The sequence below is a fragment of the Acanthopagrus latus genome, chromosome 11, assembly GCF_904848185.1.
Source record: "Acanthopagrus latus isolate v.2019 chromosome 11, fAcaLat1.1, whole genome shotgun sequence".
Taxonomy (NCBI): domain Eukaryota; kingdom Metazoa; phylum Chordata; class Actinopteri; order Spariformes; family Sparidae; genus Acanthopagrus; species Acanthopagrus latus.
The window spans coordinates 17,301,793-17,318,177 of NC_051049.1; the positions used below are offsets into that span (position 1 = coordinate 17,301,793).

Consider the following 16,385-nt stretch of genomic DNA (forward strand, 5'->3'; position numbering starts at 1 on the left):
ATATATATATATATATATATATATATATATAAATAAAAATAGTGCTTTCCAAAATACAAGTATCGCTTCAAGAGTGCTATGCATATGTGTTAGTTGCAGAAGAGAATGGAAAGGTGGAGTTGTGGTTGTCTTAATAGAATGTAAGTTTGATGTTTTACAGCGTATTCAGATAGCTGAAGTTTAAAGGCTCGGTGTAGGGATATATTGTATACTGTATCCAGAGTTTCTAGTTTATCCTTGTGCCCGCACTCCTCACAAGTCTAATGGCCTGAAAGCTGTCAACTTTTGACCTTTTTTTTTTTTTTTTAGCTGACCTGTAACACGTCATCTGAAGGTAGCGGTTTTATTACATTTGAAAACTCAAACTCTGTTATGGCACGCCATTCAATGTCTGTCTGTCTTTGGGAATTCACATTGTTGACGGTCTATCTTAAAAGCCCACTGAGTAATATTTTTACCATATAAATTCACATACTTAACATAGGAGTGACTTATGGATAAAAAGGTTTCTCTGAAATGACCAGAAATGAAAATGTTACTTTGGGGTTGTTTAAAAAGAACAAAAACATTACTGATGTAAACAGACATCAGATGATAATAGGTCAGATCTCATTGTTGTGTAGTGTGTAATAAGTCCTGACAAAAAATGACGTGACAATCAAATTGAGATTAATGACAGATTCTGATAATGCATTCTGATTAATTTGTCTGGTACCCCTATACGCAGCTAACATGTTCCACCTGCTTACCACCTTCATTTTCAGTCAGAAGTATTGCATCTAACATAACTCCACTGGATGGCTGTACAGGTGCTTGCCCACACCTCAGTGGACTTTGGTACCCAACTGATCCAATGCCATTCTTCATTCCCCGCTTAAGGAACCGTTGAGAGCTTTCTGCCATTGAAGATCTGAATGAAAACCTTGTGAAGGTCCGATCTGTAATTGATGGCCTTTGCTGCAATCCTGGCTCATGACTGGAAAAGCTTTTGTAGTTACAGGTGATGTAGCGCCTGAATGCTTGCCTGAAAGTTTTGTTGAATAAGGTGTAGACCAGTGGGTTGATGCCTGATGACACATATCCCACCCAAACAAAGACCTCCATGAGTGTGTCGATAATGGATTTTGTGCACCCTTTGCATAGCACAGAGGAGATATTGGTAATGAAGAAAGGGCACCACATGATCACGAACAGGAGGAATACGATGCCCAGCACCTTTGAAGCGCGCTGCTCATTGCTCAGAGTCTGCATTGACTTCTTGCCCATTGTTGACATTCTCCGAAAAGACATTTCATCTCCTGTAGGGGAGTGTGCTGTGCCTGTCTTGGTTTTTTCTTCTATCCTGGGAAGTCTGCCATTCAACATGTTCAGTTGCTGAGCTTGAGGTGGACTTGCAGTCTGTTCCCTGTTCCCTCCCAGTTGAAAAACTGTGGGTACTGTTGGATAGCTAAAGCGCTGAGTCACCTTTGACCTGAGCAAAAAAACTTTTTTGCGCAGCACTTGGACAGTAAGTAGGTAGATGACCATCATGATGGTCAGAGGGATGAAGAATGCTACCAAGGACCCAGAAATGATAAAATCTGGGAAGGTGTCTTTATTCAGCTGGCATGTGCGGTTTAAGATAAAGGTGATTTTGGTGTTGGTGGTGTTGTAAAAATCGTAGTTCTCAAACCCCTTAATTGGAATCCAGATCGCAATACCTGAAGAAAATTGATAGGAACAGTTAGTTTTGGCAAACAGGAAATATCTTATTTGTTTTGTTTTTTTAAATATAAATTCTGGACTCCAGACAGTAGAATTAGCTGTTGTTGTTGTTCATGTTTTCAACTCTAACCACAGAAGTGTTCTCTTTTCATCTTGGTGAAAGAGCACTGTGTTTATTTGATCATATGAGTGTGGTTGAAGTAGAAATTGAAGCATACTGGATGAAAGAGCAGTGTCAGGAATAACACAGCAAGTTCTGATTGCAAGATTTCCTGTTTTATAAACTGTTCACCCATAGTCTGCCACAATCCCTCTGAAACTAAGCAGCAAGATACAGTCGTGGTAAAAGCTCTATCAGTGCTGTCTGCTCCCTTCATTATATCTGATCCTCTGGCTTCGTTCATGAAATGAAGCTCAAATGAAACTAAACACATCAACCAAACTACAGTGTGTCAGTGCTCAGACCACCAAGAGCACAGAGAAGTAATGTTTCAGTGAATTTGGCCAGCATTTTACACTCTAGTGTTAAACATAATGGCCAGAAGCTACATTTTATCTGATATTGTAAAGCTCATCTGATTCCCAAATACTGTAGCTAAACTGTTGCTTTTATATAGTGTCTGCTTTTATTCCATTTGTTATATATTTCTGAGTTTTTAAGTGAAGATTTAAACGTATGAAGTCAAGGAAATCTGAATTTAAGTGCTTACAAATTGAAATGAGCCACACCAGTGCAATCTTCACCATTGCTATGGCTCTGGATTTATACTGGCTGTGTTGGATTGGCTTCTTGATGGCAATGTAGCGATCCAATGAAATGGCACAGAGATGCATGATGGATGCAGTAGAAAACAACACATCGAAGAAAATCCAAAAGGGGCAGAGGGGATCCGGAAGAGGCCACTTTGAGTCTAAAGAGAAAATGAGAAGGAAATTAGTCCATTAAGATAGTCTGTTGTTGTACAGTTAGTAACTCCCTATGAAGTACTCATTGGTGTGACTCATTTACATTCCAAAAAGAATTTGGTCTTGTACTCTGCCAGTTATGGGAGATATACCACAATGGCAAGGGATTAGAAGCAACACTCATGCAAAAGATTTGTGTTTGTTTATCTCTCTGGGGAATGACTTTACTGGAAAAAGGCGGGTTCATTGAATGTTTATGGAGGTAAGAGCTCTTTATGAAGATCTGATGGAGACTATGCTCAACAGTAGTGTTTATTTTCAGTTCCAGGCATAAAATTGGCAAGTAATTGTTCTGGCTTTTGTCCCGAAACCCATTAACACTGTAAAAGACTGTTGCTGGAAATACTTTTACATAATATTCTTTGGTCATTCCAATTATTTTCACACTTCACACTTTCACACATAGTTTTGCTGAGGTTTCATCTGGATGGTATATTCATTGGCTAATACTTGACTTGTTCTTAATATAGACCCTCTGTACCTTTTTGAAGGAGTGTTAAATCCCATGCCAAATTCAATAAAGTGTAGCTTGCAATGTCCAAGTGGCTGTAAAAGGGAAATTCTTTTTACATTTCTTTTTATTAATTTCAAATTGAATCAATGAGTGCAACTTTGGAGACTGCCCTCTGCATTGCCCTTGTGTCTGTTACACATTTCAGATTTCACCTTTTTGTGGTCTGGGGCAGATGCATGGATGGTTTGTTATAGCTAATTTAAAACCTTGTATTTGTTGGATAAAAGAAACAGCCTTAACTTTTTTTTTTGTTTACATTGTGGATTTGAAAACATACAGCAGGAAAAGTAAAATCAGTAGTGCATCTTTGATTGTTCTGTTTTATGATTTGCTTTTGGATGTCTACATACAATGCCTGGCCAAAAAAACAATGTATTTTTTGGATTTAACTTAGCAAATAGGTAAGAGCCTTCTATTGGATTATACTGCAATTGAAAAGGGTCAATAAGTCTGATAAGTACAGATTTACCCTTTTTCCAGAGTGATGGGTGCATCAGAGGAAGAAGAGAAGCAAATTAAGTGATGCATCCATCATGCCTAGTGCCCAAGGTACAAGCCTGTGGGGTCAGTGTTGTGGTCTGGGGTTGCTTCATTTTGGTCAGGCCTAGGTTCAATAACGTTATCTGCCCCAAAAATGAGGTCAGTTGATGACCTGAATGTATCAGATATTTTTTTTCCCCTGAAGGAATGGGCATATTCCAAGATGACAGTTCCACATTTCACCGGGCTCAAATTGCAAAAGAGTGGTTCAGGGAGCATGAGGCATAATTTTCACACATGGATCAGCAACCTGAGGCTCCAGACCTTAAACCCATTGAGAATCCTTGGGATGGAGAAGACTTAACGTGGCGGACTGACTCTCCCATTATCAATAGAGATCATTGTGGAAAATTAATTCAACGCTGGACAACACCAAATCATGTGTCTCGATAGTTTCTTGTCAAGTGGAGCTATATTTCAAGTTTACAGCAGCATCTGTTCACACATCTTATGCTTTAAACAAGCAGATCTATTACTCTTTGCTCCCTGTATGCTTTTAATTCATCTGCCCAGCAGATGTGGAACATGATTAGGGGTCCATACAGGTATAACATTCGTCTTGCTCAACTTTGTGTACCTGCTTTCTTGAATACTCAATGCTCTGTTACCTTGCAGTTGATCTTTTATTTGAATCCGTATCTTTGCATCATTTTGGTAGTTTTTCTTTTGTATGGGGCTTTAGGGAGTGCTTGCTGCAGAACTGCAGAGCAGTGATGTATCGCTGGCAACATTATTGACCATATAACCAACATGTGGTTCAGCATTTCATCCTCTTTCTTGTCCACAGATATTTTTCATCTTTATAAACATTATTACTGATGTATTTCGTTCAACACACTTTAATTACAGATATAAGAACTGTTATTCACTTCCCTGGCCAGCTGGTGTCAGCTCAGTTCATCTACAGAGCAGCCATCCTACACTGAACACCTACATCTGCCCTACTAAAGGTTGTAGTGTTTTGCCTGTAATACCCACACAGTCAGAGAAAGTCACTGTTCGGTTACACAGTTTTAATGCGCTATAGAGCAAGAGGAGGTTACTCTACTTTCAGAAGAAGTTTAACTGACTTTGTTAGCATTCAGTGCTGAAGCTGAGTCTCACAGCAGTACAGTATGAGTAGTGTTGCATGGCCAACCGTTTGTTACTTTTCTATACTTCCATTGCAGTTTGTTTTGTGGTAAGTTCATTGTGAGACTAGACTTGGTTTGTATAGAGTTGAGCCTGCCATGCGGTTACTCCTGCATGTGTCTGTTTATAGTAACATCTAACAACAGAAACAACAGTTTCAGCTAACAAACTGAGTCAACTTTTGGTCTTCTGAAATGATGATATGAATCATCATCGTTTAGGGTGCAGCTGTATTATTTACAAATTAAGAGAATACAGTGACTTTCTAAACTTTGTTTTCTTAATCAACAAATGCCAATCCTAAAAATGAAATAGTTGTTTTTAATAAACCTGGTACATTTTTCTGCCAGATGACGCACTTGCACACATGAATGCTTTCAGACCTTACTGCAACTGTTCTCAAGCAAAGGATTAGGACATGCCTTAGTACACATCAGGGCAAGAGATAAGAGATAAAACCCAATGCAGACAGAAATGGATTTATTACATATATAGAGTAAATTCATTGCATGATTTTATGTTTTGTAGTGAAAGAGAATGGATTAAATCAGTTCCTACACAGCTGTATTTGCACATCACTGTCACTGGAATTAAAATAAAACTGTTTTGTGTTAACATTAATTCCTATGGGTAATGATCCACTTAACCGGTATTTTAGTCCAAGCCGTGCAACTGCTACCACTGCAAGAGGAGGTCTTATGTTTATTACCCACCATTTATTTCTAGAATAATTTGTTTATAGATGGTTGTGATTGTATCGAGTGTTGCTCACAAACTATTTTTATCCCCCTTTGCTGCCCATAAATTAAACTGGCTGTTATTTATTCTGTGTTTATTAATAAGGCTAATAAAGTTTTAATACCATTTTCCATTGAAATGGGGAAATGCCTGTAACTGGCTACAGGATGCCCCCACCCTTCAGACACACACAAACTATGAATTGTTGTTGCCTTTGGACACATTTTTTAGTAATGGTACAGAGTTTTATAGGTCTTTTTTTATCCAAGGTTCTTTTAGAACTGATCAGCACGTAGGGGTTAAACATCTAGCTATGTAAAAGGGTAATGTCATTCATCATTTGTCTCAACATTTAATCAGGATGGTGTCAAGGAATTAATTTGTGCATTGACAAGGGCATGTTTTTTCAGTAGAGATATGGATATAATGGACTGTAAATTTTTCAAAAACACAGCCCCATGCTAAACTTACTGTTGAGAACAGTGACCAGGGCAATGGGCATCACAATGAGTCCCACCAACAGATCAGCCACAGCGAGCGACATCAGAAAGTAGTTTGTGGCGTTTTGCAGCTTTCTTTCAAGTGACACAGCAAGAATGACCAGGATATTCCCTCCAATAGTCGGGATGATGACCATGACGATAACCAGGGCAGCCCACTTCAGCTGATCCTCGGACATGTCTCCTGACTGAGACATGGTGCTGCAGAGATTACAGCAGGCTTCAGTGTGGGTTGGGGCTGTGATCTGTCTGGTGTTTGACACTCGGTCAGCATGGTCACTAGGTCCTTCAGGCAAGGACACAGGGTAGGGTAGGTCAGTGTACAGGATGCCTCATCGCCCTTGCAGTGTACAATTCAAAAGGAATATCTGCTAGATCCACTGCAAGATTACAGGTCCAACTCTACAAAATCCAATGCTGACAATAATCCCAACACGATCAGTACTTCCACTGTGAGATGTTAGCAGGGGTTGTTATTGTCCCAGGGAGTTGATACTCTTCTCATCCACTGCATCTTCTTAAAAGATACAAGTCTGTTAAAAAGAACAGGGATATCGTGTTACCCATATGCTTTGCTTTGTCTGAATGATGGCATAACAATGAGAGACATTTATTGAAACAAATGAAGAGGGTCTTTCCTGTGTGGTGACAATTGTTTCCACATTATAGCAAAGACATTTTCCAAACTGGAAAACTTGCGGAAAATAGCTTGCACAATCATGTTTTTGCAAAACTAGTAGATTAATGTGTGACCAGTTTTGATAGAGGTATTTCAAAAATACAATTTTGACAACTTAAAACAAGGGATCGGTATTAGGTAGGGTTTTGAAAACCTCCTTGATGAACCTTTAGATGAAAGACTACATTAGTTTTTACAGTCAAAGCATATTTGTTTGTAGACTAAATTCAGACTAACTTGATTGATATAAAACAAACACTAGAACGGCACTCCAATTTAATATTGCCTCGGCTGTGATGAAATTGGAATGCTGTTCTAGCCTTTTTTTTCTGATTATTTTGAAGGATTCAACAACCAGCCTTCCAGTCCAATTGTGACTTGAGCACATTATGTCCTTTATTTAACATTTCCAGTACAAAGCAAAATAAATAAGTGTTAACAAGCATTAATGTAATTTATTTAAAATTTCTTACCTGCTCCTGAAGGTAGCAAAAGTTTAAGTTCCGCCTTGACGCGTCAACTCCTTGAGTATTTTTTCCAAGCTGCTGCGTCTTCACTTTCATAAACACTTCAGCAGTATTTTTTGCTGGGAAAACCGTGCAGCCTAAGGTCCACTGCATTACAATCTTTGTACATCTCTTAGTTTAACATCTTTTAAAACACCGCTATCTCTTCTTTATATTTCTACCCTCGCCAAATAAGAGCGTGACAGAGAATTCCCTCCCCTCAGCGGCAAATCTTAAATCTGTCTCTGTCTGAAACAGTCCATGAAGTGGAATTTGTTTTGCTTCCACATGTTGGAGGAACCCCCAGTCTTGCTCCGCATCACCTACCACGATCACAGGTTTAAAACTTTCAGATGTTGTGGCTCCTCTGCCTCTCTCTCATTCCCACTCTGTGCCTCACGTTCACAGGCTGCGATCAGCGCTCACCCTCTCCCTTCTGTTCGCTCTCTCGCTCTCTACTCCCTCCCCTTCATCTTGCCAATGAGTCAGATTCTGTAGAAAACAGATGAATGTCTTCGTCGTGGCAACATGCCAGTGGTTCTGGGAGGTAATTTCCCTCAACACAGCCGTCCCACTGTTTACATTTGTCACTTTCTGTTCTCCCCTCCATTCGAAGGTAGCAGGGGTGGGGGTTTTAGGGGCTCTGTGTGTTACAATGCTTGATAGTTTTACTTGTACCCCACAGATTTTCATTCCGTCCTGTGACTTCACATCTTCAGAATGAGAAAGTAATTTAAATACAATCTTATTTTCTTTTTGATAATTAAGTTTAAAATTAAGACCATATTTGTTTTTTCATCTGATCGCCACGCCTCAAGTCCAAATGTTTTCTCTGTGTGCACTCTTAGTTTTGCTTTTTAAAGGCAAATGCAAGGCATCAAAAGATGTAGAAACAAGCAATCCCTGGAGTTTAGAGCAACATGACGATGATGAGTGATTCTTCCCTATACAAGAAAATGTGAAAAACATAGCCACTAAAGAAGAAAGTTAAGGTCATGCAACCAACCTCCACAGTCTCTGTCTCATTTTCTTACAAAAGATTCCCTTGATTTCCTTTTTTTTGATGAGGGAACAGCTGAAGATGTGCTGTTAACAGTAGGCTGACTTCTGCAAACACACGCAAACTTTGAGTGATATGCAATGTAGCTCAAATTGCAGCTTTAGTTGTCCAATCGACACGTTTTGCTGGAGCAATCTGCAGTTATTGTAATTGTGAAAAGTGTATTATTATCAGGTTGTATGATGTTTTGTTCATCTGGAAATTGCATCATTAAAAAAAGTGTTCACTTGTTGCCACTTACAGCTCCTATCTCGTTCCACCTTTGCCAGACATTATTTAAATTGAATTTTAATGTTAAAGCCATGTAGCCTCTGGACTTGTTTAATACAACATTGTCCAGGTACTTTCATGATGTGTTTGGGTGATTTGTTGTAACAGACAGGAAGCAAGCTAATGAGATCTGCCCTCTTACAATTCATCTACATTAGTCAATGTCACAATCACATTTAATGTGTCAAAATCCATCTACAATGTGTTAGCTACACTGTATTCCTGCCGTCGCTGACGTTTCACTGTTTGTGTTACTTCCCTGGGCAACATCTGGGATGCAGTACATGCAGTACATTAACAAGTAGCATAAAAGCCTTGGTCATCTTTGTAAACTCAAAATGAACATTCCTTATCTGGCACGTATGAGCACTAAAGTCTTACAGCGAGGATGGAATGTGTTTGCAAGCCTTCACAAGTTATCAGCATTTTATTATTCTTTCTCATCTCACTGATTGTTTTTAGGTATTTCAGGTTGCAATCACACATTATGAGGATAATATTAAAGTCAAGCTTGAAATACAGACATCATTGCTTCACTGCATTTTCAGGCCAAACAAATGCTGGTTATCAATTTCTTCTTTCCAACTGAGTTGTTTCACTTTGCCAGTTGTTGAATGCAGTTAGCCTTTTTTAAACTTTGAAAAGTCTTTAGATTGAACTTTTTGAAAAACTTTGCTAAGGTCAGGTTAGCTTTAATTATTTGGCCTTCAATCTTAGATTTGTTTCAGAGGGGTTTGAAATCTGGTCCCCATCCAAGAAGGGATTGAGGGGCCTAATCAGACCACAAGAATAGACTAAACTTAATCCTGGTAGATGTAATTGATAGGTGATCTAGATCGCACTATGATTGTCATTTATGATCCCGATAATTCTCACGTGATGTTGGAGCTGAGCTTCTAATTTCAAACAAACAGGTGGAGATAAAACTATATTGATGCACAGGACTATAGACAAAACACAGGGAAGCTCAAGCTACTCATTTAGACATTATTTTCAAGACTGTGTCCAGGCCATTTTGGTTCAAATGAAACTTAACCTGAATCCTTGTTTTTTGTATTTCACACCCTTTTTTTTACGTAATTTTGCAGTACTATTAACCTCAGTCCAATGAAATTGGAGTTAATAACAGCAGTTGTCTTTGCTGAAGCTGTCAGGCCCAAAGTCCTTTAATTTATTTCTGACTTAATTTTTGTATTCATATTTTATGTTGTGTTGGTCTGTTTTAATTAACTTTTCACAAATACATAAACTAAAAGCTGAGGGCCAAGCACAGATAAGTCGATAGCACCTTCTCTTTTATTCCCCTTTTGTCTAATCAGTGATCTTCTAGTTCATTGAATGAAACTGCAGTAGTCTGTTCAGTTGCAGTCAAGCGTTGTTTGGACAATTTGTTGTATACAAACAAGACTCTCTACAGATAGATTTTGTACTTAACTTTTTTTTTCACTGATCCACCATCCAGGCAGCGCTCATGTTATCAACACCACCATACATGAGCAAAACACAGATATAAAACAAATTACTTCAAGCGTGTACATATTTTTTCTTCTTTCATGTTCAGCTAGATTTCTCTCTTAAACAAATCCAAGACTATCATTTCTCACAACACGAAACATAACTATTAAATGTTTTGAACCATCACATTGGTGGTGGCATTTTTAACTCATGCACTAATGTAGAGTCTTCTCTCATTAGGTTTAGGTCGAGTATCTCATTGCAACAGGGCAGCAAGCAAGGGTGCACTGTAAATGCGAAGAAGTGTTTTCCTCCTACTAAAGGCTTTTCATTTAGGCTTGATCAAATTCACTTGAAGTGCTTAATAACTGTGTTGTCTTTATCTTGGCAACCCTTTGACTTTGTCATTTAGTCAGCAGTGCAAGTGGAGTGGTCTGACTCATAACTGCATGCTGTTTTTAAGTGTTTTTTTCTTTTTACTACAAACACATGATCTTGATTCTTTCAGTTGAATTAGTTTTTTCTTCTCCTTTTTTACGCATTTGAAGTGGAATCCTAGATCTGCTCTCTTTTTCTTATTCCTCAGTGTTTTATTTGGGTTCTTTTGCATGTGAAAGGTCTAGAAAGTTCCGCACCAACAGAAGATTCCCTCTCCTACAGAGAACACTGCTCCTGAAATACGTAGTCAGTAGTACCACCTTTTAATACCGTGACTTCGTAACATTACACAGCCATGTCACATATTTGCATAATCTATTTTGTTACATAGGAATTAATTTAGCATGGCTATTCTGCTGATGTTAGTAGACCTGGCTCAAGTGTGTTTGAGCTGACCAATCAGAGCAGACTGGGAATTCAGAAGTGGGCTCTTAAAGTGACAGGAGCTAAAACAGAGTGTTTCAGACAGGGAGAATACGGTGCACAGAATGAGAAAACTGATGCGTTTTTAGAGCACAAAGGCATGTAAATCCATTTTAGTAGTAACCCAAATTACAATTATGAACCTGATAATGAGCATAATGTCTCCCTTTATTGTTCCCTTTTATTTTGCAAGACTTGTTTGTTAGTCAAAGAGGTGGAAAGAAAATCATAAACCGCCAATTCTACCTTGAACAAAAGATTTGGCTTGGATGGTTTGGCGCTGTGAATTCTATTCTCTCTAGTCCACAACAACACCACTGGGAGAAAAGGCATAAGGACTTGGAGAGTATTTAGAGACATGAATCAAATCCTAGCATTTCATACCCAATTGCTCTCTTTTCTCACTACAATTTGTCTAGCTCTGTCTCAGAAACTTCTAGTTGTCTCATACAGTTCCCCTCAAAACAAATTATATTCACCTGTGGCTTCAAAATCAATGTCTTAATGGTTTAACAGAGTGGTATTTCTTGGGTATTTGTGCCATGTTGTACAAACTAACACCATATTGAAACAGCTCATACTGTTTTGAAAGATGGCCCAAGCAAGCGTCATAAGACTGTGGTAATGGTCTTTTGGTCAAGGGCTCAGCACTTTGACATCATATCAAACAAATCATCTCATCCATCACTTCAGTGGACCAGCTTTGATAATCTTGTGACCATAGACTGTAAAATTCAGTAAGTCAAACAATAGTATGGTTTAAATAAAGATTATCTTAACACCTAAACTACTTGGTGACATTTATCCTCCACCTCGCTATTATATTTAATTAGAAATGAACACGTTGCTTTTTTTTTAATCATAACCCAAGCTGTCTAGACAGGATTTATCTTTCTTTTTGTAGTTCTGTCTAATGATCACAAATGGATAAGATGTTTAATAAGATAATCTGTTTAATGTTCAACTTCCAGAGCCTCTTCCTGACTCCCTCTGAATTTCTCTCTCTTTCTTTCTGTCTCTCTTCAGAACCCCTGAGCAGTGCCCTAGTGTGGTGTCTCTTTTGTCAGAGAGCTACAACCCTCATGTGCGTTGTGGGGCTGCCATGGCTCTGGGCATCTGCTGTGCAGGGACAGGCAACAAGGTGAGTGTCTCCACCTCAATTCCCCTCCTTTTAAACTTAAAGCTTTATTTGTTCATGGGTTAGTTTGTTCAGTGAAATGAAATAAAAGCCCACCAGAAAGTGTAGGAATTTTGACATCTGAACTGAGTGTAAGCTTTTGATGTGAAGCATGTGGAACACTGAAATCTATCAACAGAGCCTTAACTCTGATTTGTAAAAAGGAGAGAAATTTATAATAGCTTGTGTTAGGGGTAATTACACGCCAGACCACTATCTGATGATTTACAATGTCTCACCTTCTTGTTCCAGTAAACATACGAGATGCAAGGGTGAACTGTATGTAACAAACCTTACATCAAATTACCACACAGATGGCTTCAGATCTTTTTTTTACTTAATACTTCCAAGATATAAATAATGAGTCCTTGTTAAATGAGATGTCTGCACAAGTGCTTTACCCCTGTTGGAATACGTGGTCATGACTGGAATTAATTCCTCTGAAGGCTATGTACAAGAAAAGCTTAGATTGCAGTAAAGCTGAAAATAAGGCACCATTAGACCTTCTGTCCTTATTCATCCTGTGTCCTTTCTTTGAGTCTTGGTGCAGCCTATGCAGTCTTTGCATCAGTGACGCAAATGTTACACCAAGGGTTTTCCTTAAGGTAATCAATTTGTGAGGCTCATCTTAGATTAATGATTACAGGCTCGCACTCTGTAGCACCTGCAGAAGTTGCTGAGAAAAGGTTTTTTTTTCTTGTTTGGTAATGATCCTGCCAAAGCAAATGTTGCTTTGCTAGATCTAATTTATAAAATGGATGCTTACAGGACTTCTTCAGCTCCTCACATGCTTCATTACAATTTTCAAATACACTTTGATCGAAGTGCTTTAATCACTAGCTTGCTTATACAAAGATTAAATCATAAAGTAAAATGCTATTTTGCTTGCAATCTATTGACATTTGATTTAATTTTCATGGAGGGTTAGCACTGGAAAGCTCATACATTTTTAAAATGTTCTTGGGATATCTGCTGATAAAATGGGTCGGGGCCAGGATGTACCCTGTCATCTTGTTTTGGGTTTGTTAAATCTTAAAAGGCGAGTGAAGAAGACAGAATTGGGAGCAGCTGCCAGATCCTGAGTTGTCCAACTATGTGGACTGATCAGTCTCAGGTGGCACAGCCCAAGCAGAGTCCTTGCTCATTGAGTCCTGAGCCTGGAAGCACCAAAGTGAACGTTTTGAACCTGATCAGCCAAGGGCTGCTACAGAGCTGATAAGCTCCAAAACTCTTCAACTTGATTTTTTTCAGAATAAAACCTCGAGCACATTAGGTCCTTAGTGAGAGTAATGATGTTGTGGCAAGAGAAGTGGGTCACCTATTTAGCGGGAGCACATTCTCTTCCCACCTTTGGACTTAAGATATTTTTACTTGACTTGTGTTCCAAATCTATTTTATACCTAAAGACAAAACTGCATAGGAAAGCTGTTTTGACTTTTTTCTGTAGTTTTCAGTGTCATTATGAAAATCTTAAATACAGTTCAGCTTGTTTTAATTATTTGAATGAGAGCACAGTTCAACAAGAATTATGATGTGAAATACCAAACAGACTCACAAGAACCATTTCAGAGTTTAGAGTATTGATATATGATACAGTTTTATAAATATGTATGAAAATGGAAATTGTGTCGTTCTAAATTGTGTTCTGCACAGTCATTTATTTGAACAAGCTTCTAGCCAGTTTTTAGCGGCTCTGAACAAGTTTAACTCACACTGAGGCACATGCCTGAAGAAAACACTCCACCTCTGTACATGAATTAAGAGGATCTTAAGCAACCACATTATGTGCTCTGCTGATTGGGCTTGACAGTAAATACCCGCAATTAAACCCCCCGACAGCCTATCACGGACAGGATGTGGTCGACTGGTGTTGGCTTTACACTCTTTACTTATCATCCTGGTGCATGACTGTCTCAGCCAGCTGAGCTGAGAGCACTGATGAAACATGGTTTATTTTACCTCCACTGTCATCATCCTAGTTTGTTTCTCTTTCTTCGGCGGAGCTGACGCCTCCCTCCGAGTCTGGTGGTGTGAGTTACAGCCATTACTGCTCAGCTGAGAACAGAGGCGAGTGCAGGAGAAAAGAGGTGGTCCTGCCTCATTTTTCATTCAGTGATAATGGCAGGAAACTGAAGGAGGCGGGGCTTATTGTGACCATTACTCAGTTGTCCCAGGCAACCAGATATGGACGACACTAATTTCATTAATTTGTGTGGTCTGGTTGCATCTCTTGATATCCCTTTTCCTGTATATAACCAAACAAAAGTGTCCCTGTTGCACTGATCTCTGGGAATGACAAAATGTGATATTTTCATGTCCCACTACAGATTTCACTTCTACCCCTACTATAGGACTATGGCAGAATTTAAAGGGGTACTTATTACATATTTAGAAAAGCTATGCTCAACAAATAATAATGCAAATATGTATTCAAAATGAAGTGTTAGGCCGTCCATTGTTTTTTTTTTTTTTCTATTTTTATCTGCTTGCCATCTGCTTCAGAGCGGATTCCTTTATTATTTTTTTTGAGAGAGAGATGGAAACAAATTTGAAATTGCTTTGCCATCTATCAATCCCAATTTAAAATATCTTCACCATTCTGCCAACTTCAGCAACCAGCTAACAGTTCTGCCAGACAGCCAGTTTTAAAACTTACTGAGAAACTTGAGGCTAAAGGCTAGATAGCGCTAGTTGCCAGCTCCTACAATGTCTAGATGTAAAGATATGTCTTTACTACTTTATATTTGGCTAATCTGTGCCTGTTTTGTATTTTGTTAAGCTAAGTATACTTGCAAGGCTGAAGCAACCTATACAGTAAATTCTGAACGAATGAACAGCAGCCTAGTGAAACTTTGGCTAATGTAAAATTGCCTCGTCTCAGAATCTGAAAACTTGTGCCAAGTGAACGTAATGCTGCAAAGATACCAGAAAGATACCATTTCATTTTGATATGATCAGACATTTATTGCTACCTAATAAGTCATACATATGGTATTAAACGAAAATGGATGCCTAATAAGAGATGTACAGCTGCTAAATGACAGATTAATAAAACTGCTGCCAGTTTACCCTAACCCACCTATATGATGAACACACATGATATACACTAGGCAACACTGACAGCTTCTTCTATTTATGCCTTTCCCACCTCAGGAGGCCATCAATCTGTTGGAGCCCATGACCAATGACCCAGTAAATTATGTGAGACAGGGCGCCCTCATTGCCTCTGCCCTCATCATGATCCAGCAGACCGAAGTCACCTGTCCCAAAGTAAGTACAAAATGTTTTGGGCCATATTTCAAGATTTGTTTTATACTTCTCAACTATCATTAATGATGCAGGTTGATAGACATGTTTAACAACCTCCATCTAAGATTTGATACCTTTTTGGGGTGTACCAGTTCATAAAAATGCATGAAGCACAAAGAAAATGCTGCTCTGTTTCTTGTCGGGGTGGCCTGTTAATCTGTGAAATAACAACACGCTTCCGTCACTCTTAAAATAATGCTTACTTAGACCAGAGCTTTGCACTGAGTAAAGAGTAGGAAGAAAGGAAAGGGGAAGACTTGAACAAAAGGCAATAGCGTCAGAACTGTTAAGAAAGGGGGAAAAAAAATCTGTGTCATCAAAGAGTGGAACGTGAGTGACCCAGGCAAGGGTTGCTGCACGTACTCACCCTCAGAACACATTGCACTTCTAAAATGTGCCTGGCCATCTAAACTATCAATGATCAAGACCCTGTCTGCACAGCAACAGTGCTCAAACCTCCAGGCAGTATCCGGGATTGTGCAAGAGGCAGTTTTTTTCTTCTTCAAACAGTGGAACGTCAGGAGGCATTATATCTTTGTCTGTTTATTTCAAAGTCCCTGTCTTTGTAATTTCCACCTTTGCTTCAGTCTTAGGCCTCAGGTTTTAGAGCGGTAAATTGGCCTAAATTGGTACAGAACTACCCAGCAGAGTGTTTACTTAAGGTTTCACCCTGGCAAGAGAGAGATGCTGTTAGAGCTGGGACTCCCACATGTACTACACTATCCTCATGGGTGTGGCGGAGTGCAAGTATGACGAATTGCATTACAGCCTGTGACAGCCACGTTCAAACACATACCTCACTCATACCTTTGAGAGTAAGGAATCACAGACTAGACTTAGTCCTCATCATATTTTAAAAAAAAACCCAAAAAAAACAAGTACAATAAGGTAAACATTTCACGCTTGAGGGTAAGAGAGGTTAAGATGTTGCAATCATTTTGTCTTTCTGTAAACCATACAAAATTGTCCATGCGA

General features: G+C 38.9%; 2 protein-coding genes across 3 annotated transcripts in view; one reads left to right on the plus strand and one right to left on the minus strand.

Moving 5' to 3' along the window:
• The window catches only part of psmd1 (proteasome 26S subunit, non-ATPase 1), a 41,294-nt gene that overhangs the window by 8,623 nt on the left and 16,286 nt on the right, over positions 1-16,385 (plus strand). The window contains exons 17-18 of the mRNA XM_037114833.1: positions 11,951-12,065; positions 15,255-15,371. Coding sequence (XP_036970728.1) covers positions 11,951-12,065; positions 15,255-15,371 — 232 coding nt within the window. The remainder of the gene's footprint in view (positions 1-11,950; positions 12,066-15,254; positions 15,372-16,385) is intronic.
• On the minus strand, positions 47-8,231 carry htr2b (5-hydroxytryptamine (serotonin) receptor 2B, G protein-coupled). 2 transcript variants are annotated; one of them, XM_037114834.1, is made up of 4 exons: positions 7,246-8,231; positions 6,065-6,626; positions 2,415-2,615; positions 47-1,700 (listed from the first exon to the last, which is right to left on the minus strand). In XM_037114834.1, the coding sequence occupies exons 2-4, from the start codon at positions 6,288-6,290 to the stop codon at positions 718-720; spliced, it is 1,410 nt and encodes a 469-aa protein (XP_036970729.1). In that variant the 5' UTR covers positions 6,291-6,626; positions 7,246-8,231; the 3' UTR covers positions 47-717. The 2 variants fall into 2 exon arrangements, with proteins under 2 accessions (XP_036970729.1, XP_036970730.1); XM_037114835.1 differs by having other exon boundaries at positions 1,484-1,700; positions 2,434-2,615.